Source organism: Desmodus rotundus, chromosome 2 (genome assembly GCF_022682495.2).
Source record: "Desmodus rotundus isolate HL8 chromosome 2, HLdesRot8A.1, whole genome shotgun sequence".
NCBI lineage: Eukaryota > Metazoa > Chordata > Mammalia > Chiroptera > Phyllostomidae > Desmodus > Desmodus rotundus.
In genome coordinates, this window is record NC_071388.1 from 131,931,564 (window position 1) to 131,953,813 (window position 22,250).

The 22,250-nt window shown below is 33.2% G+C and overlaps 1 protein-coding gene across 1 annotated transcript in view; it reads right to left on the reverse strand.

Moving 5' to 3' along the window:
• The window catches only part of LRP1B (LDL receptor related protein 1B), a 1,720,016-nt gene that overhangs the window by 585,861 nt on the left and 1,111,905 nt on the right, over positions 1-22,250 (reverse strand). Inside the window, exon 24 of the mRNA XM_053919407.2 lies at positions 1,815-2,015. Coding sequence (XP_053775382.1) covers positions 1,815-2,015 — 201 coding nt within the window. The remainder of the gene's footprint in view (positions 1-1,814; positions 2,016-22,250) is intronic.

Genomic DNA, 22,250 nt, shown 5'->3' on the forward strand with positions numbered 1-22,250 from the left:
ATTATGAAAGAATTCACTCAATGACCAGATATAATTTTATATGATAAGAATTGGGAATTTAAAAAAAATCATTTCTGTAAAATTTTGGAGTACAGTTGATTTTACCCAATGGAGGTAATGTGGGTTCAACATTGTTACTAGAGTGATCATGGTGAGCCTTTTAGCAGTTATGCAAAATCTTGAAGTAAACAAATGAATTCAGAAGAAATTTGTTTTCCTAATTCATCGTGCAGAGGATAGGGGGAAAATGCTGTGTTTTTATACCATTGTCTTCAGACTGTATTTTCTCTTTTTCTCCTTTTATTTACTTCATTTAGCTCAGAGGAGAAGAAAAAAGTGAATAATTCTAATTTCTTTCAACACTTGTAGTGCCTCAGTGATCATTTCTGGATTTCCTGATTGAGATCATCATTTCCTTTTTTGATATGAGGAAAGTGACATTTTGAAAAATTAAGCCAGCTGTCTAGATTACTTAATTGAAATAATTGAAGAATATAATTTAAACTTGTCAAAGTCTAGACTTTTTCTATAATTATACATTTAAAATTTTAAGAGTATTGATAGTTTCCTTCATTCAGAATTGCTCTTACAGCCTTCATGGGCAAGCCTCACATTTGTAATGCAAGAGATATTTCAATGCACCAAACTACCCCATCAGGGAGAACAAGCTAGGGGAGAAAGGAGTGAATATAGATAACCTAAGCCTGTCACCTTTGATTAGTGTTTTCGTTGTTGTTGCTTAATTTAGTTCGTTTATTTATTTATTTATTTAGCTTGGAATCTTCTTATTTAAATTTTACCTTTACTGACAGAGACTTTCATTACTAGTTCAAGGTTATTTTATAGAATCACAAACTCTTTGGAAGAAAAGATATTTTATTACATAAATTTATAAAAAAGAATAACACTCTTTTTTGTAACACTTGTATACTATCAATGTTCATTTCACATCAAAATGTGCTAACTTGAGGCTTCAATGGAGTTGTCTTTCCTACTTTCAGTGGGGCAGCTTCATCATTTCCTTAAGTCATTTTCTCAAAACCTCACATTATCTCGTTATTGTTCGTACCATTCCATAAACTTGTCTTCATTATTCTGTTGGTGCCACCTTCAGTATTATCTAGAAAACATGTTTTTAAAATAGCCTTGCTCAATTTCTAATCTCCCCAGAGAAGAAAATATAATTTTCTTTAAATGTGCCAGTTGACTAAGGAGATGGCTAGTCAAAAGTAATTATAAAGCTCAAAAGCTATCAGACAGAAATCATCATTTTAACTGATTAAAGCACACTAAAGAAAGCTATCGTATGAGGACTAAACACTGAGAAGCAAATTAAGTAATAGACAGTTGGTCTTATTATCTAGCCCCCTCCTTTCCTTTTTCTACAAATGTTTGTTTTATAATGATTGGAGCGCATGACAACATTTATTGGGTGGCAGTAAAATTTATTCTATAGATCAGTAATAGCAAGATTCTCCTGTTCAGAGTGACTAAATGACAAAAATAATCAGTTTGATTGTGGCAACAGCACTCATCGTCCAGAGATCTAAATGATGAGCACAGCTATTCAATTGTTAGAGAATTGGAAATAGGCTAGATTCATCTGCTTTCTTTTCAGAAATTTCTAATCATATTTTTAAGAATGTTATAGACTTAAAGGATATAAAAATGTAGATTATGTAGATAAGGTTCAGTGCTAAAAGTTTCATTTAAGTAGAATGAGTAGAAGGAAGAAATACTACTATAAGTATCAGCAAGTGAGCTAAAAAGTTCCAGGTTTCCAAGAAAAACAAATGCAGTGAAAAATGCAATACCACAGAGATCGCCTTCGTCAGACCCATCAGGGCAGTCCCTTCTCCCGTTGCAGAGTTTCTCGGGCTGCAGGCAGACTGACGTGTCGTTAGCACAAGGGTATTTGGGCGGTCCACACAAGAAGTTGTCGCAGTCGTCCTCATCGGACTGATCTTCGCAATCGATATCTCCATCACATACCCATCCTTTGTTGATGCATCTCCCTGAAGAAAATAGAAACGACATGCATTTGATTTTTGTAATTAAATCACTGTCATAATGAGTAGTCATTATTGTCTTCAGAGGTAGAACTACTTGTCATTAGTAAGAAATCTATTCGCTGATAGTTTGACAGTTCATTTTCATGACATTTGAATAGTTCTTGCTCTCATTGTTAAAGTGGTTTTTAGTGTTAAAACCTTGATATTTTACTTAGTTTCAAATTATTGGTTTATCTTACTTAAATAATTATGTGATTAATTAAAAGTTTAATTATAGTAGTTTTAAAAACAAACTTTAAAGGTCTATTTATATATAAGTCCCACTCAGAGCCCTAAATTTAGTTAAATGCTATTGTGTTTTTTGGAACTTGAAATTTAAGGAAACACTTTCTTTTTGCAGGAGCAGATGCCCTTATATTTATATTTATCACCTCAGCACCTAACCTCCTCACACCCAGCTTTACATTGCATGCTCTTTCCAAAAAGCTACGTATCTCTGTAGCTAAGGTATATACAAACAGGATTATAGAAATGGGCATTTCCTTATTGACTTTGAGAGAAAAAATTATTATTTAAGTCTGTCTCAAAATAACAATGTAAAATGCATAAAAAGCAATGGTGATTGTTTATGTAAACCTTTCGTTCACTGCAAATTATTCCTCAATTCCATATTGTTTGCATTCTTCTTTTAATTCATTATTATTATAGATTTCTCACTGTTAAGGTATTATGTGAACAAAAGAAATGTTCCTTAAGAAAATACTAGTTATTGACTGACTATATACCAATATCCCATAAAATGTTGGGGCAAATAAAAAGAATGCGTAAGTCCAAGAGTCATCATGTAAAACTTCTTCGATTGTAAAAGCTCCTAAATTTTAAAATAAATATTGGTGAAAAAATGTTTTACTTATAGAAAAAAATATATTAGCAATTCTCCATAGTATTGTAAGTCTAATAAGAAAAAACAACACAAATGATCAGCTCTATAATTAATATAAATATATTCAATAATAGTGGACATTAATTATTCATGAAATTACTCAAAATAAAAATTGATGGATACTTAACTAACAATAAATTTGATGTAAATGGAAAAACACATACTTCAGACTCAATATCATAAATACAACTAATAACACTATTATTTTGTATCATTCTGGAGATATGATCCAATGCAATTAAGAAGTAGAAAGAAATGAGGTGTAAAGTTAGAGAAGAGTATTATTATGTTTAGTTAATATAATTATGTGATTATAAAATTAATATAAACTAAATAAGAACTATAAGAGACTAAGTATTCCAAAATCGGTAGCTAGTTTCCAAAATTGTATGGAAAACAATAAATTTTATATATACAAAATAAATATAGCAGAAGAAATTACCAATTTTAAAAATATACCATAAAATAAAGTATTTTTTATTAAAACTAAACAAGAACTATGTAGAATTTATATAAAGAAAATTTTAAAGCCTACAAAGAAACCTCCACCCACCAAAAAAAAAAAAGCATTGCATAAAGATATAGTTTGGTCTTAAAGAGGAAGATTTATACTGTAAAAATACTACTTTTTCACCAAGTTAATAGAATCCCAAATAAAATAGTATCAATATTAATATAAGAGTATAAGCTTATCCTAAACTTAAGAAAAAGAAACTGCAAATATCATTAAGTCAAAAAATGACACTCTATATGACAAGTATTTAGAAGTATTTTGATGAAGTAGTAAAATATTTTATAGTAGATCATCAATAAGCATATCAATAATTCAACAACATAGAGATGTCAGAAACCAACTTTTTACGTATATGGTTTTAAGATACAAAAAACAGCTATTCAAAATAGTAGGAAAATTAATTGTAAAATGAATGATGTAAATTGTAAAATGTAAAATGTAAAAAAATTGTAAATTGTAAAATGAATCACTGATTAACCATCTGGAGAAAAAAGATAAAGCTGAATCATCGCTTGATTCTTTCACCAAAATAAATACTAGAAAGATTGAAGAGGTATTTTATTTTATTTTTATTGTTGTTCAAGTTGAGTTGCCTCAACTTTCCCACAACCACTTTCCCCCACCCCACCTATTTCCATCTCTCACCCTCAATCCTGCCCCACTTTGGCTTTGTCCAAGGATATAACAATATATCCTTTAAAATAATAACAATAAGCAACAAAATCTTGAATAACATAGATTTTAAAACAAAAAATTAAAATGGTCATTACACAATCTCAGAAAACATAAAGGCCACATGGATGAACTTGATTTCATTAATATTTTTGATTTCACATTGCTACAATAAAATCCATATACAGATGATCAATAAACCAGTAAAAATTTATTACATTTAACAGAGCATATTTATTTAAAATGTAAAGGGCTCTTGTACATTAATAAGAAAATAACCCAATACACAAAGTTCAAGATACACAATAAATCAATAATGGCTTTCCTATACAAGATGTTCAAAATATCTTTCAATTAAAAAATAAACTAAAACGGCAATTAGATACCATTTTTCTCTATCAGATAACTTAAGATCAAAAAGTTAGATAATACAAACAGATTTGACAAGCGTGTAAAGAAACGACCCCAAAGCTGAGGGGGCTGAAAATTGGGATGATCTCTCTGTAGGACATTGTTAGGAAACCTAGCAAAAAAAAATGCATTAATTACTCATTACAGTAATTCTAATTTTAGAATATTTTCATTAATATATTTGCACAAATGCATAAAGATGCATATATAAGTTATGTGCTGCTGCTTTGAATATATTAGTAAAAGAGCAGTAGCAACATAAATTATAATTTGCAAGAGTGGTAATATCAATTACAATGCATCCATACATTGAAATTATATGCTTGAGTGAACAAGGATGAGATGTTTCTGCATAAATTAATATAAACAATCTACAAAACATCTTAACATAAAAGCCATAAAACTGAGTGTATGATAGGCTTCCTTATGTGTTAGAGAGATTTGTCTCCTTACGAGTATTTATGACTCTATTTTCATACAGATATCAATATAAATATATGGATAGTTTCCTTTATATATGAATTCTTTCTGGAGGACTGCACAAGAAACAGTTAAAAACGGTTGCCTCAGTTAGGAAGACTTGAGGTACTGGAACGGAAGTAGGGGAGAGAGGGATCTTTCACTGAATCCTCTTGTGCTACTTTATTTCCATTCTACCACATTCAACATAACTTTTCCTCAAAAATACTAGATCATTTTTAAAGCCATGAAGATAAAATGTATGCACATGTACCATAAGTCTGATAGTTTCTGCAGGTACATTTTAACAATTTAATTTTCAGGTTACTTTGTGCCTTATATTTTCCTAGGGACTTTAGGAAATATTGGAAATCATAATTTCCAGTCCGTGTCACCAATGAGCTTATAATTTGATTAGCAAGAGCATATCATAATTATAGTTTAAAATATGATACCTTGTATCCAATACTACAGTATTACACTGTATGGAGACATCCACAAGAATAATAAAATGAGAGAAGAGTTCAAGGATAATATAGTAATTTCCATTCGCAATTTGGTAAATCAAGAAACAACATTTTTTGTCTAGACATCACCACATTATTGACCAATGACTGTAGAATGACCTTAGAATTGTTTCTACAAACTCATCCATGAATCACTATCAACCTTTTGGAAGCAGAATAGTAATAACACCTATTTTCCATCCCTGACCTCAATGCTGCTTGGAAAAGGTAAAGAGAAAAATCTTATTCAAATGACTAATAATAGAAAAGCCAAAGAACTTATATGTACATATGTATGACCCATGAACATGAATTAAGGGGTGGGGGAATGCTGGTGGGAGGCAGGGTGCAGGGCCGAGGGGAATATAGGTGAGAAAAAAAATGGGACAACTGTAATAGCATAATCAATAAAATACACTTAAAAATAAAAAGAAAAAAGAAAGCATTAATGCTGATAATGTTAACAGATGTGAATAAATATGGATACCTAGTTTAAAAGAACTTTACAAGTTTAAATAGCGTCCTCCTCCCATTGATTTTTCAGGGTATGTTTGAAGCTTAATTGCTTCTCTCTTTCTCCTTTGTTTGGTTTTAATTCTCACAAAAATGTGGGTAAGAGGCATACACCAGGCATAATAAATGCAATCACATTTCCAATCCATGACCATTCATTGGGTAAAACCCCAAAGCAAATGACCTTAGAAAATATGCTAAAAGAATGTTAATTTTTATTGATTCATATAAAGACAATTCCTTATATAGTCAAGTCGTTGGTCATAACATGTTGAGAGAGGAATTATTACAGATTTCCTTCCTTAAGTTCCCTCATTTATATATAAGGAATTTGAGAATTATGTCAAAATATTGTTATTAAAAGAAAATAAAAATTAATAATATAGAAAATGTGTTATTGAAATTGAAAATATCCAATATTTAAAAAGACAAAAAATAAAATATTTTAAATATGCAAAAATAAGTTGAAATAACCAACTAAATTACTTTGCCTTTACTAATTCTTTAAAAATATATAACATGTTGAAAATAATATTAGGTGTATATTAACAAGTTGAGTTCTATGTAATATTTTCTGATTTATTTAATGATGTTTTCCACTTGATAACTAGATGTGTGAGACCTTTATGGGAACTGTAGTTTCACCCTTTGAGCAAAAAAGAATAGTAATAGGCAAATAAAAAGGGTAAAAAAACACAAAAATAAGCATGTCAGTATTATGGCAGCTAGAACAATTGTGTATGCAAACTCACACAAGACATTATAAGTACTGCTTTGATTTCTGTTACCTTAAAATATACAGTTTACATTAAAAGCCACCACAAGGTCAACAACTCTAGGAAAATTAAGTGATTCTAGGTATCCCTAGAAAATGTGCAGCTTTTCCAAAATAAACTTATATGATCCTTTCTCCATTAAACTGATCAGATATTAAAAAATAAATTTATCATTTTGTAAACTGTTTGACCTTCTTTTATCTCAAAAGACTACACATGCTTTAACAGGGTAATTTCTCTTCTGGGATACAATTAACAGTTAATATTAAGAATATCATATTTTATTCAATAATATATTTATAATGTCTTTTTAAATACTGGCCTATGAATTGCAATATTTTATTTTTTACACTACTAACATTTAATGCCACATACATATTTATTTCTCTAATAATGTCTGATTTCAATTAATTTCAGCAAATATTTATTGAGTGTTAATTGCTTGTTTAGTTGTTAAAAAAGTATGGAAAGATACAAAAAACAAATCCTGACCCCATGGAGCAATTAGTCTAGTAGTGACAAACATTCTAATATTAGCATATAAAAGTAATAAAAGCAATATAATCATCACAGAGTGCTATGGAATTTCACAGAGGTAGAAGATATGTATAATTAAAAGGCTGAGATCAGATTTACTGAGATGTTATTTGGAGAGGGGTTTTAAAAGTTTATGGAAAATATCACACGAGCACAAGAAAAGCTATACATATACATGTGTGTGTGTGTGTGTGTGTGTATATATGTATATGTATATATATATATATACATATACATATGTGTGGTGGTATATATATATTATGTGTATATATATACATAATTTGTGTGTGTGCTGTTTTAACATTGAAATATATACTCTCTGGGGAAAGAAAAGAGCAAATAAATCAGAAAAAGAGAGAAGATGACATTGTATGAGAGAAATAGCATGGTGATTAGTCCTGCTCCTTAGTGGATATGTATTAGGGCACAGATGGTGGAAGTAAATGAACTCTTCCTTAATTTTTTTCTCTTCCATTTCTGAGTGGATCAACTATAAAATTCTATTTTGTATGTGTATACTTTATTTCATGCTAAACATTACTTTTATAATAATGTAAGTACAAATTTTCATCAGAAATATATACACAGAACTATGTATACTGAATTTTATAGATGATTTACAATGGTAAGTTTGAACATAGGCAGTTTGAGATATTTTTGCTGAATTTAACCCACACATAAAGTGTAACTCTTATGTAAATGTATAAAGATGGGAAAGAGTTTAATTTGTTCCAGAAGCAATAATGAGTCAGTTTAGGGACACAGTTAATAAAATGTTGATTGGTAATTCAAGAAGTATTGTTAAATTTTAGAGATAATGGAGAACCACTGAAAGATTTTGAGAAAGTATATATTCAGGTTACAGCTTACGAAGCAAGAAGAAACCAAAGTCGTGTGTAGGATGGATTGAGGAAAATAATTACAGGGGAAAATAGGAAGCCGCACCATGGTCCGAGGGAAAATGATGCAAGTTTAAACTCAGGCTATGATATGTGAGCAGAAAGAATGAAGTGAGTGATGTTAGATAAATTGTAGAGGTAACTTGAGTAACACCTGGAAACTGATTGTTAGTTAGGTGTATCAAAAGGTGCTTTCTGCTTTAAATCTGCATGTTAAGGGAATCAAAGATGTTTCTAACAAATATTTAAAATGAGGAAGAATTTATGGTTTGGAGAGAAAGAAGAATATTTAGCAAAACATTGGAAAAAGTGGGTTTGAAACATGGGGCAGTTTTTTGTGACCGATATTTGGGAGACATTTACCTGGAGGTGATAGTTGACACTTTGGGAACAGAAAAGATTGTTACAAATACCTTACAGAAAGAGGAGAAGGAGAAAAAGAAAGAAATTAAGAAAAAATCTATGCAATACCTAACACATATTTTTAAATAAATGGAAGAAGTAGAGGAAAAAAGGGGAAGGAACAAAAAAATTTAAAATAAATCCAAATGATAAGTGGATAAAGAGGACAGTCTATTATGAGAATTCATAATAAGAAAAGATTACTACACTAGTGATGAATATGCTGAAAAAAGAAAGAAATCAGTCCCATTTACAATAACATTAAATTAAATAAAATACATAGGAATAAAGTTAATCAATAAAGTGAAGGACCTTTACTTTGAAAACTACAAGACATTGATGATGGAAATCAAAGAAGACATAAATAAATAGAAAGGTATTCTACGTCCATGGAGTAGAAGAATTGATACTGTTAAAGTGTCAGTACTATCCAAAGCCATCTATTAGATTTGATGCAACCCCTATAAAGATTACAATAGCATATTTTACAGAAATAGAAAACTAAACATTCCTAAAACATATCTGGAATGACAAAAGAACATAATTAGCCCAAGAAATGTTGAGAAAGAAGAATAAAGAAGAAGGCACCACACTTCCTATCTAGTTATACAATAAAGCTGTAGTAATTAAAACAATATGGTACAGACATAAAACAGGCCAATATACCAATGGAACAGAATTGAGAGCCCTGAAAGAAACCCAAGCATATGTGGTCAACTAATAGTTGACTAGGGAGCCAAAAATACTCAATGCAAAAACAGACTTTCTCTTCAGTAAGTGGGTCTGTGAAAATTGAATATTTACATGTAAAAGAATAAAACTTGAATGTCATCTTTCACAACTCAAAAAAATAATTCAATATGTATTAAAGACTGAAGTGCAAGACCCTAGCTATGAAACTCCTAGAAGAAAACATAGGGAAAAAGCTCCTTGACATGAGTCTTGGTAATGATTTCTTGGAAATGACATCCAAAGCATAAGTGGCAAAATAAAAAGTAACAAGTGAGCCTATACCAAATGAAAAACCTTTTACACAGCAAAGGAGAGCATCAACGAAGAGAAAATACAACTATGAAAAATATTTGCAAGACATATATTTGATAAGGGGTTAACATCCAAAATATATAAAGACTGCATACAATTCAATATTTTTATTACTGTTCAAGTATAGTTGTCAGCATTTCCCCCCACCCCTCTACCCTACCCCAGCCATCCCCACCTCTGATTCTACACCCCGCCTTGGTTTTGTCCATGTGTCCTTCATAGCTGTTCCTGAAAACCCTCACTAGCTCCCCCCATTATCAATATTCAATTCAATATTAAAAACAACTAAAAAGGGGAACAAAATACCTGAAGAGATTTTTCCAAAGAAGACGTACAAATAGCCAACAGGTACATGAAAAGATGTTCCACATCAATAGTGATTAGGGGTATACAAATTAAAACCACCATGAGATACATCAGACCTGTTAGAATGGCCATCATCCAAAAGATAAAGGATAATGAATGCTGGCATGGATACCGAGAAAAGGAAACCCTTGCACACTGTTACTGGGATTGTAAATTTGGGGCAGTCATTGTGGAAAACGGTATGGAGGTTCCTCAAAAAATGAAACTAGAAATATTCACATGATCCAGTGATTCCACTTCTGCAAATCTATCCAAAGAAAATGAAAACACTAACTTGAAAAGACATCTGCAACTCTACGTGCATAGTAACATCATTTACAATAGGCAAGATGTGGAAACAACCCAAGTGTCCATCAATGAGTAAACCAAGAAATTGTGTTATATATCAGGGGTCCCCAACCTCCCTCCTCCCAGTCCACAGAGGCTACTAGAATTACCACCTGACCTCGGCATCTTATCTCCTCTCACCCCTCCTCCCCCATCCCACACCACCCCAGTTTGTGGGAAAATTGTCTTCTATGAAACGAGTCCCTAGTGCCAAAAAGGTTGGGCATGGCTGGTATATATAAAATAAAATATTATCCAGCCATAAAAAATTAGAAAATCCTACCATTTGCAAAAACATGAATGAATCTGGAAGGCATTATGCTAACTAAATTTAGTAAGTCAGAGAAAAACAAAATACTGTTAAGGTCTCAATTATCCATAGGATTAAAAAACATCCCACCGAACTCACAAAAAAGAAATCAGATTTGTGGTTATCAGAGGTGGGAGGTGAGGAGAAGAGGAATTGGGGGAAGTGGTCAAAATGTACAAATTTCTGGTTATAAAATCATAACGACTGTAATTAAACTGCTATATGATATATAGGAATGTTTGGAGAGTAGATCCTAAAAGTTTTCATCACAAGGAGGTATTTTTTCCTTTTATCTGTATGAGAGTGTAATCATTTCACAATATATGTGATTCAAACTCATGCTGTGTACCTTAAGCTCATAGAGTGATGTGAAGATTTATTACTCAATAAAACTGGGGAAAAAAGAAAAGGTTTTAAAGAGAGGAGATGTGTTGCACAGAAAGAAGTCAGAGTACTGCATTTATCACCCCAGATATCTACCATTCATTAAGCTTATATTATGTTCTAGGCACTTTTTATGTTCTATTGGTTATTATTATCATCTATAATTTACAAATCAGGAAATTGAAACCTAAAGAGGTTCAATAATTTATTTGAACTCACATAATTACTGAATGGCAGAGCAGGGCTCAAGAAAGAGACAAGTATGGACTCATATCATTCCTGTTGACCATTGAAACAGCAGTTTCCATCAAAAGTAGGGACTGGCTGTTAGATTGCAAATGGTGAAGAAATGAGTGAGAGATAAAGGCATATTGGTACACTATGCGTGGTGATTTAATGAAGGGAAGAAGGAAGACAAGGAAAGTTAATAAAAATTTTAAATATTATTTTTAGTTATTGGACTACTCATATTTACAGAGCAGGAGAAAAATCAGTGTGGAGAATGAAACTGAAGACATAGGCAAGAAAAGCTACTAAGGTCCCACAGGAAGTAGAGGTCACAGGATCAATAGCTGCAGAAGAGCCCTCTGGGCAAAGTGGATGGAGTACTCTCCCTCAGAGACAGGTTTGAAGGGAGAGGGGAATAAAACATGCAGAAAGGGGTTTAAAACTGCCTTTGGGAAGAGTCAAAGAGAAATATACAGGCTTATAAGAAGCAATATGCAAAGTATTCTATTATCTTTACAGCACATTGGCAATAGAGAGCTCACCATATTATTTTGTCAGAAATAAATAAAAGTATGCCATAGTGTTCGTTACAGGAAGGAAAAAAATAGTGCTGTGTTCAGAAATTCTTCACACACAATTCATGCTGTAATTCTAACAAAATCACTATTCTATTGTAGGATATTTTGAGTTCTAATTATCCAGATTGATTTTAACAATTATTAAATTCACCATTTCACTTTGTATTTACTGACATAATAACAAAAGGAAAAGAAAACTACCTAAACACGAAAAAGAATAGTACTTTGCTATTCACAGAAGCTCACAGTGGATTTTCATTAAACGGAGGATCAGAACAGAACATGATGTTTATGAAATCACTTGTCAGAGTTAAACCCAAGTGTATCAGTTAGTTTTGTTACATTCTTTCGTTAAAGACCACATTATCCTTAATTCTTAATCCTACCCTGAGACTAGACTTGATCAAATACATACTGCTTTTTCCAATGGAATGTAAAGTGGATGGCGCATGGGCTCCGTATCAGACAGGCAATTAAAAGAGAGGACAGTACGGGCATCACCTTCTTACTCCTTTTCTCTAAGCGCCCTTCCCTCTGTTCAGAGGGGCACATTAACAACAGGTTTTTGTGATTCCTTTTAGAAATACATTTATTATACAAAATAACATACTTTCATTTATTTTCTATTTATTTAAAAATGTTACATATTATGCTGACTAAATTGTTCCTTTACCTTTCACTAACATTTAATCACAGAGAAATGTTCATGTCAGTATATTGTAGTGATTTCCAGTCTTTAAAATTACTGCAAGGCATTTATTTTATTTATGAATATATCATGCATGTTTACCAAAAAATGGAGTCTCACTATGGTTTTTCCTTTCTCTTAGAGGTGGGATTGATGGTCTTTTGACATGTCTAAGAGCTTTTTGTATTTCTTTTTCTATGAACTTTGCCCACTTTTATATGGGTTGTTTGTCTTTTAAAAAATACAAAGAGCTTTTATGTGTTAGGGCATCTATTATTTGTAATGTGTGTTGCAAATATTCCTCCCAGTTTATTCTGTATTAGCTCTCTATAATATTCTATATTATTGTTGTTCTCCAGCTTTAGACTATTCTTGGTTTGGAAAAGGGTCCTTTTTCATGGTAAATTAGTCTTTGACTATATTGCTGGATTTCCTCATGTTTTATCTAGAATTATGGTAGCAATAGACTTTCTGTTATCTTTGTGTGATGGGAGGTGCTGACTTGTGGGGTTGTGAAACCAGTATTATGAGTATGTTGTTTAAAAAATAACTTAAAAGCTTTTATTCCTTTCAAATGATCTAGAAGAGATAAAATGGAATGGTAATAATGTTTCTTAAATAGTTGGTAGAATTTCCTAATTGATCTTGAAACTTTTTGTAGAATGGTGAGAGGGGGTAGATTTTATTCATTATTTTTCTATTTTTATAAAATAAATTGCCTTTTTTCTTCCATAGTTATTTTTGGAAATTTTTTTTAAGTACATGCTTTTTATTGATACAGAATTTTAAGTTCATTTCTATGATGCCACATAGTTTGGTTTTTATAATTCTTTTGGCATCTGTGATTATTTTCCTATTCTCATTTTATGTACTATACTGTCCTTTTTATAATTAGGCAAGTTAATGTATTTGCAATTTTAGTTATTCTTTCAAAAACCTAGTTTTGGAACTTTCAACTTATGTGATTTTTCTTTCTTTTTTTTTCTAATAAGAACATTCTATTCATGTAGTATTTCTTCCTTTCTCTCTTTTTTTCTTTATTTATTGTTGACACTATTGCAGATGTCCCCCATTCCTCTCCCCTTTTCCCTCTTCCACCAAACCCCTGTTGGCCTTCACTATATTGTTGTCTGTGTCCATGGGCTTTGCATATATGTTCTTTGCTTCTCCTCTTCCTGTCCCCCCACCAACCCTCTCTCCTCTGATTTTTCTTTCTTGTCTTTCTGTATTTCTGTTTTCCTTTGGTTTGGTTTGTTATTTTATAATTTATTGAGTTAGATGTTGCCTTAATTAGGGTAAGCCTTGCTGCAGTAACAAACCTTTAAAGCTGGTGTCCTAACTCAATTAAGCTTCATTACTTATTCACATACCATTTTCTAAAGTCAAGTAGCCTTCTCCAACTTGTACACATGCCCTCTAGACCCATAGCTTAAAAGGTCACTGGGCCAGGAGAAAGAACATCAGAAGAATGCTCACTATAGCTTAACTGAGTTGGCATGGAAGTGACTTAGTCAATTTTACTTACAGCCCATTGGCTAAAACTAGTCACTTGGCCTCAATCTGATTGCAAGAGAGTTAAAAAATACAGGAAAGTTTAAGAAAAATTGGTGGGTATTATCTTTGTTATATAGTTTTAAATAATTTATTTCAATGTTTAATAATTTCTTAATGTAAATATGGGTATCTCAATAGTTCTTGCAGTAATTTTTTAATCTTTAATAATGCTAGAAATATGTTACATGCATAAAACTTATGAGTGTTTACATTTCTTAAAGTTTTGTAAATTGAGTTTTAATTACATTTAATTTTGGACAAAACATTTTTAATATTATTATTTTCTGTTTTAGTCCTTCTAAATAAGGATGGCAAAATACTAGAACAAAATAGTGTTTTATTTTATTATTATTTACTCTTCATAATTACTATATTAATGGTGCTATGATCTAGGAGTTTTGCCTTTATTATTTCTATTGTACTTCTTGAAATTTATGAAAGATGACTGTGACAACACATGACCATTTAAAAACATTTCATAAGCCTTGTAAAAGAAGAATTTTACCCCTCAAGAATAGAGTTACACCTTTATTAGTTTGATTTAAACATTACTTATTATGACCTTATACAGCCTTCTTTAATTTTTCTTCCACTTAATTTCCCATGGGCTAAACCAGCAATTTTGAACCTTTTTCATCTCATGGGACACATAATCTAATTACTAAAATTCTGTGACACACCAAAAAATACATTACATTTTTTGCCAGTTTGACAAGAACTAAGTATAATTTTGATCCATTCACACTCGAAGGCTATTGTCAGTTTTTTACTTGACAATCGAAGAGAAAAGAGGTCAGCGCCCCTGACTGAAGAGTCAGGGGTTGCATGGTTTCCAAGTGTTGCCTTGAACCATCTTCAGTGGCGCACCAGTTGAAAATCGCTGGGCTAAAATAAGTGAATAAAATTTTTGCCCCTAATAACACTTTCTCCTTGTGGTTTCTGTAATTTTTGTTGTATAATCTTTGATAGTATGTTATTTAATGTAAAATATTTAAGACTGAAAAACCATGATTGATGATTACATTTTTATCTTTAAAATGTGTTTTTCTTAGTTTTATTGATGTTTTATTCTTGTCCTTAAGCTTATTCTCATAAAGTCCTATTTTCTTATTGCTCTAATATTTTCCTTAGTAAGACTTTATGTGGAACAATGTCTTATGGTTTGTATGTCTAAATTATCTGGAGTAATATTTTAGTGGTCTATAGAATACTTGTCTGAAAGCATTTTTGCTTTAGCTTCTAATTACTCCATTACCTTTTGGAATTTCTTAATGCTTCCTTCTTCTGATTTTTCTCTCTGGTACTTTCAATATCTGATATTCTGTAATTTCAAAATGATTTATAGAGGTTTAAGAGTGACTTTACTTTTTATGAAGAAACAAGTTCTTCAATTCATGGAACCCTTCATTTATTGTGTGCATGTTTTTTTTTTTTTTTTTTTTTTTTTCTGTTAGTATCTCTATTCTATCACGGGATTTTGTAAGTATCTGTTGTAGCCTTCTAACCATGTATTTTGACTGATTTTTTATCATTTTTATTTTTTTGCTATTCTTTCTAGGTGAGCCAGATATTATTATTTTATAAGTCACTTTCTCTGAGTCCAGTCAAACATTTATTTAAAATTTCACATCGATTTATTTCATTCTCAAATCTAATATGTCTCGTTCTCCACCTTTTCCTTTTACAATTATTCTGCTGTCATCTCTCTAGTTCTTTATTACTTACGTCTTATCTATGTATCTTTCTTCAAGTTCATTTTAGGGATATTATTTTCTATAATTTTCTCTTGGAGCATCCAAAACATACTTATTTTAACTCTTTTTTTAAAGACTTAAATCTCATTTTTATTTAATCTTAAGTAAACTATTTTATAATGAATGATTTTGATGGCTCTTTAACAATTTTTAGACAGAGAGAGAAACAGGGGCGGAGATGAAGGGAGAGAGTGAAAGAAAGAGACAGAACATTGGTTGCTTCTTGCACGTACTCTGACCGGAGACTGAACCTGCAACCTTGGTGTAGTAGGATGAAGCTCTAACCAACTGAGCTCCCTTACCAGGGCAATGGCTAGTTTTATTAGAGATTGTTTTCTCATGTGTTTTAGAATTTTTGTTTGCAATCTCACCTTGGTTAGAAATACTCAATTTTCTCTCTGATTTTGTGTGTGTACTCACCCATTTTTATAGGTATTGTGGCTTTCACATCAGCCTAAAATTTATATTTAGTCTCTAAATCAGCCAGAGATTCTCCCATCTCTCTAGGCACAAAAGTAGGCAGCAACAGTAGTAGTTTTTAGAAAAATTGTTTCATTTTGTTTTGTTTTATTCTTTTTTGAAAAGCAAAAGAGTCCCATTCTGTTTTCTGATGTCCAGAAATGAGCCTGGCTCCAGTCCCCAACTTCATGTGGGAAAATTTATGTCCCAGTAACCCACAGATCTGATCACCTATGCATCTCTGCAGACCTTCATATCCAACCCAAACAGGCATCTAGATTCAGTGTAGCTCACCATTTTTGTTCTATTTTATATGTGTTAATCAGAGACATATTTTGTTTATTAATAAGGCTATATACATCTCTAATTTTTTTCATTATATTTTATTATCACCTCTATGTGGTTTTAGCAGTGGAGATGGGATTCAAAGTATGAATTCAAAATTCTGTCTTCAGTAACTCTTGGGGAAGATGGCGGCGAGATAGGTGGGAGCAGAGTCCACTTTCCCTCAACACCAGTGAAACGCCTAGCTGATCTGAGGAGCAGAGGAAACAGCCAATGGTATTCCAGCATATATGAAGATCAGAGACCAAAGATAGAGGACATTGAAAGATCTGACGACAGGAAGACCAGAAGAACTAACCTGACAGGTTTAAAGCCAGCAGAAGACTTTTTTTTTTTCTTTCCTCCTTTCCCCCTGAATTCCTTCTTCCTTTCTGTCCTCCTTTCTTTTTTCATTCCTTATTCCTTCCATCCTTTACCTTTTTTATTCCTTCTTCCTGCCTCCTTTTACTTATTCTTTTGTTTTAATCTTTGTTAAAATTCCTTTTTACCTTGCCTCTGATCTTTCTTTATCCCTTCTTCCTTCCTTCCTTTCCTTTTCTATTCCCTTTTTCCCTCCTTCCCTTCTCCCCCCCCTTCTCTTTTTCCCACAGGTGAGACAATAAAACCTGGAGTGCTGAAAAGACCAGAGTTAGACTGTGTTACACCCATAAACATCAGCTCAAGACCAGTGAGCACAGGAGATTAAGGAGACAGCACCACTGAATCCCATTGGCATTCTACCATAGAAGTTCATACCGTAAACCCAGGGAGTCAGAATATATCAATTTAAGAAGCAGAGGCTAACAAGAAGAGTCTCACAAACAATGGGAAGACAAAGAAACAATCCCCAAATCAAAGGACAGGAGGAAGCCTCAGAAAGAATGCTAACTGAAAAAGAGGCAATTCAACTATCAGATACTGAGTTCAAAGCAATGGTTATCAGGAAGCTCACTGACCTCAAAGAGAACTACCAGAAACTACAGGGAAACTACAATGAACTCACTGCAAACTATATCAACATGAAAAAGGAAATAGAAACTATCAACAAGGGCCAAGAGGAAATGAAGAATACAATTTCTGAATTGAAGAACACAGTAGAAGGAATGAAAAGCAAACTTGATGAAGCAGAAGATCAGATCAGCGAGCTGGAGGATAAAGTAGAAAAAAACACCCAGAAAGAGCAAGAAAAGGAAAAGAGGCTCAGAAAGAATGAAGAGAGATTAAGGGAAATGCAGGACAACATGAAACATAACAATATCCATATAATAGGAATACCAGAAAGAGAAGAAGAAGAGCAAGGGATAGAAAACCTGTTTGAAAAAGTAATGATGGAAAATTTCCCTAATCTGAGGAGAGAAAAAGTCACCCAAATCCAGGAAACACAGAGAGTCCCAAGCAAGAGGAACCCAAAGAGACCCACTGCAAGACACATCATAATTAAAATGGCAAATTTCCAAGACAAAGAGAGGATCTTAAAGGCAGCAAGGGAGAAAAAGGAAGTAACATACAAGGGAGCCCCAATAAGATTAGCAACTGACTTCTCAATGGAAACGCTCCAAGCCAGAAGAGAATGGCAAAAAATATTCCAAGTAATGAGAACCAGAGGCCTGGAACCAAGACTCCTTTACCCAGCAAGGCTCTCAATCAAGATAGACGGCCAAATAAAGAGTTTCCCAGACAAAAGAAGTCTAAAAGAATACACTTCCACCAAACCAGCTCTGCAAGAGATGCTAAAGGGACTGCTTTAAGGAAAGGAAGGAAAAGAGAAAGACAGAGGAACACAGGTAGGAAAAAATGGCAATGAATAACTACCTATCAATAATAACCTTAAACGTAAATGGATTAAATGCTCCAATCAAAAGACATAGAATAGCTGAATGGATAAGAAAACATGATCCACACATATGCTGCCTACAAAAGACCCACCTCAGGATAAAAGACCTAAACAGACTGAAAGTGAAGGGCTGGAAACAAATTTTCCAAGCAAATGGACAGGAAAAAAAAAGCAGGGGTAGCAATATTCATATCAAACAAAATAGACTTCAAATGAAGGGCCATAAAGAGAGACCCAGAAGGTCACTTCATAATGCTCAAAGGAAGAATCCACCAAGAAGACATAAACATTGTAAATATATATGCACCCAACATAGGAGCACCCAAATACATAAAGAAAATCTTGGAGGACTTCAAGAAAGATATTGACAGAAACACAATTACAGTAGGGGACTTTAACACCCCACTGTCAAAAATGGACAGGTCTTCCAAACAAAATATCAACAAAGATACTGTGTCACTTAACAATACCCTAGAGGAAATGGACTTAACTGATATATAGAGAGCTTTTCATCCCAAAGAAGCAAAATACACATTCTTTTCAAGTGTACATGGAACTTTTTCAAAGATAGAACACATGATAGGACACAAAGCAAGCCTCAACAAATTCAAGAAAATTGAAATCATATCAAGCATTTTCTCTGACCACAAGGGACTGAAACTAGAAACCTACCCCAAAGGAAAAAACCCCAAATACTCAAAATCATGGAGACTGAATAGCATGCTATTAAACAATGAATGGGTCAAGAACGAGATTAGGGAAGAAATCAAAAACTTTCTGGAAACAAATGAAAATGAAGTGACAACAACCCAAAACCTATGGGACACAGCAAAGGCAGTCCTGAGAGGGAAGTTCATAGCAATGTTCCTACCTTAAGAAGATAGAAACATTTCAAATAAACAACCTAACCCTATGCCTACAAGAACTTGAGGAACAACAACAAAGACAGCCCAGAGCAAGCAGAAGGAAGGAAATAACCAAGATCAGAGCAGAGTTAAATGACAGAGACTAAAAGCACAATTCTAAGAATCAATGAATCCAGGAGCTGGTTCTTTGAAAAGATAAACAAAATTGACAAGCCTTTAAGTAGGCTCATCAAGAAGAAAAGAGAGAGGATCCAAATAAACACAATTAGAAATGAAAGAGGAGAGATCACAACTGATACCACAGAAATACAAAGGATTGTAAGAAATTATTACGAAGAACTGTATGCTAAGAAATTTGAAAACCTAGATGAAATGGACACATTTCTAGAAAAATATAATCTTCCAAAACTGAATGAAGAAGCAAAAAACCTGAAAAGACCAATAGCAGCAGACAAAATTGAAGCAGTCATCAACTCCCAACACACAAAAGCCCTGGACCAGATGGTTTCACAGGAGATTTCTACATAGCATTTAAGGAAGAGCTAACCCCTATCCTTCACAGACTATTCAAAAAAATCCAAAATGATGGAAGACTCCCAAACTCTTTTTATGAAGGCAGCATCATCCTAGTCCCAAAACCAGATAAAGACACAACGAAGAAAGAAAACTTCAGGCCAATATCGCTGATGAACATAAACGTTAAAATTCTCAACAAAATATTAGCAAACCGCATCCAGCAATACGTTAAAAAGATCATCCACCATGACCAAGTGGGATTCATCCCAGGGATGCAAGGATGGTACAATATTCGCAAATCAATAAACATAATACATCACATCAATAACTGCAAAGACAAAAATCACATGATCATATCAATAGATGCAGAAAAAGCATTTGATAAGATACAGCACCCATTTCTGATAAAAACACTCAACAAAGTGGGAATAAAGGAAGCATTCCTCAACATAATAAAGGCCATATATGAGAGACCTACAGCCAACATCATACTCAATGGACAAAAACTTAGAGCTTTCCCACTAAGATCAGGAACAAGACAAGGATGCCCTCTCTCACCACTCCTATTCAACATAGTATTGGAAGTCCTAGCCACAGCAATCAGACAAGAAAAAGCAATAAAAGGCATCCAAATTGGAAAGGAGGAAATGAAACTGTCACTGTTTGCAGACATGATAGTGTACATGGAAAACCCTATACACTCCACCAAAAAACTACTCTACGTAATAAATGAATTTGGCAAAACAGATGGATACAAAGTCAATACCCAGAAATCAAAGGCATTCCTGTACACCAACAATGAAACTGCAGAAACAGAAATCAGGAAAAAAATCCCATTTGATATAGCAACAAGAAAAATAAAGTACCTAGGAATAAACCTAAGCAAGGAGATAAAAGACCTGTACTCAGAAAACTACACAACACTGAAGAAAGAAATTAAGGAAGACACAAACAAATGGAAGCATGTACCATGCTCATGGATTGAAAGAATTAACATCATCAAAATGGCCATACTACCCAAAGCAATTTATAGATTCAATGCAATCCCTATTAGAGTACCCATGCCATATTTCACATATATAGAACAAACATTTCAGAAATTTATATGGAACCATAAATGATGCCGAAGACCTGCAGCAATTTTGAGGAAGAAGAACAAAGCAGGAGGGATCACAATACCTGATATCAAACTGTATTACAAGGCCACTGTAATCAAAACAGCCTGGTACTGGCATAAAAACAGGCACATAGACCAATGGAACAGAATAGAGAGCCCAGAAATAAACTCAAGTCTTTCCAGTCAATTAATATTTGACAAAGGAGGCAGGAGCATAAAATGGAGCAAAAATAGCCTCTTCAACAAATGGCGTTGGGAGATCTGGACAGCTACGTGCAAAAAAATGAAACTCGATCACCAAACTTAAGCCATACACAAAAATAAACTCAAGATGGGTAAAAGACCTAAATATAAGTCATAACACCATCGAAGTCCTAGAGGAAAACATTGGCAGGAAAATCTCAGACATTCCATGCAGCAACATCCTCACAGACATGTCCCCTAAAGCAAGGGACATAAAGGAAAGAATAAACAAATGGGACCTCATCAAAATAAAAAGCTTCTGCATGGCTAAAGAAAACAGCACCAAATTACAAAGAGAACCAACAGTATGGGAAAACATATTTGCTAATGATACCTCAGACAAGGGCCTGATCTCCAAAATATATAAAGAACTCACACGACTCCACTCCAGGAAGATAAACAACCCAATTAAAAAATGGGCAAAGGACTTGAACAGACACTTCTCCAAGGAAGACATACAGAGGGCCCAGAGACATATGAAAAAATGCTCAGCATCACTAGCCATCAGAGAGATGCAAATTAAAACCACAATGAGGTACCATCTCACACCAGTCAGAGTGGCCAGCATAAACAAATCCACAAACAAATGTTGGAGAGGATGCGGAGAAAAGGGAACCCTAGTGCACCGTTGGTGGGAATGCAGACTGGTGAGGCCACTGTGGAATACAGTATGGAATTTCCTCAGAAAACTAAAAATGGAACTGCCCTTTGACCCAGCAATTCCACTGCTGGGATTATACCCTAAGAACCCTGAAACACCAGTCCAAAAGAACCTGTGCACCCCAATGTTCATAGCAGCACAATTTACAATAGCCAAGTACTGGAAGCAACCGAAGTGTCCATCAGCAAACAAGTGGATCCAAAAACTATGGTATATTTACACACTGGAATTCTACGCAGCAGAGAGAAAGAAGGAGCTTATACCTTTTGCAACAGCATGGATGGAACTGGAGAGCATTATGCTAAGTGAAAAAAGCCAGGCGGTGAGGGACAAATACCATATGATCTCACCTT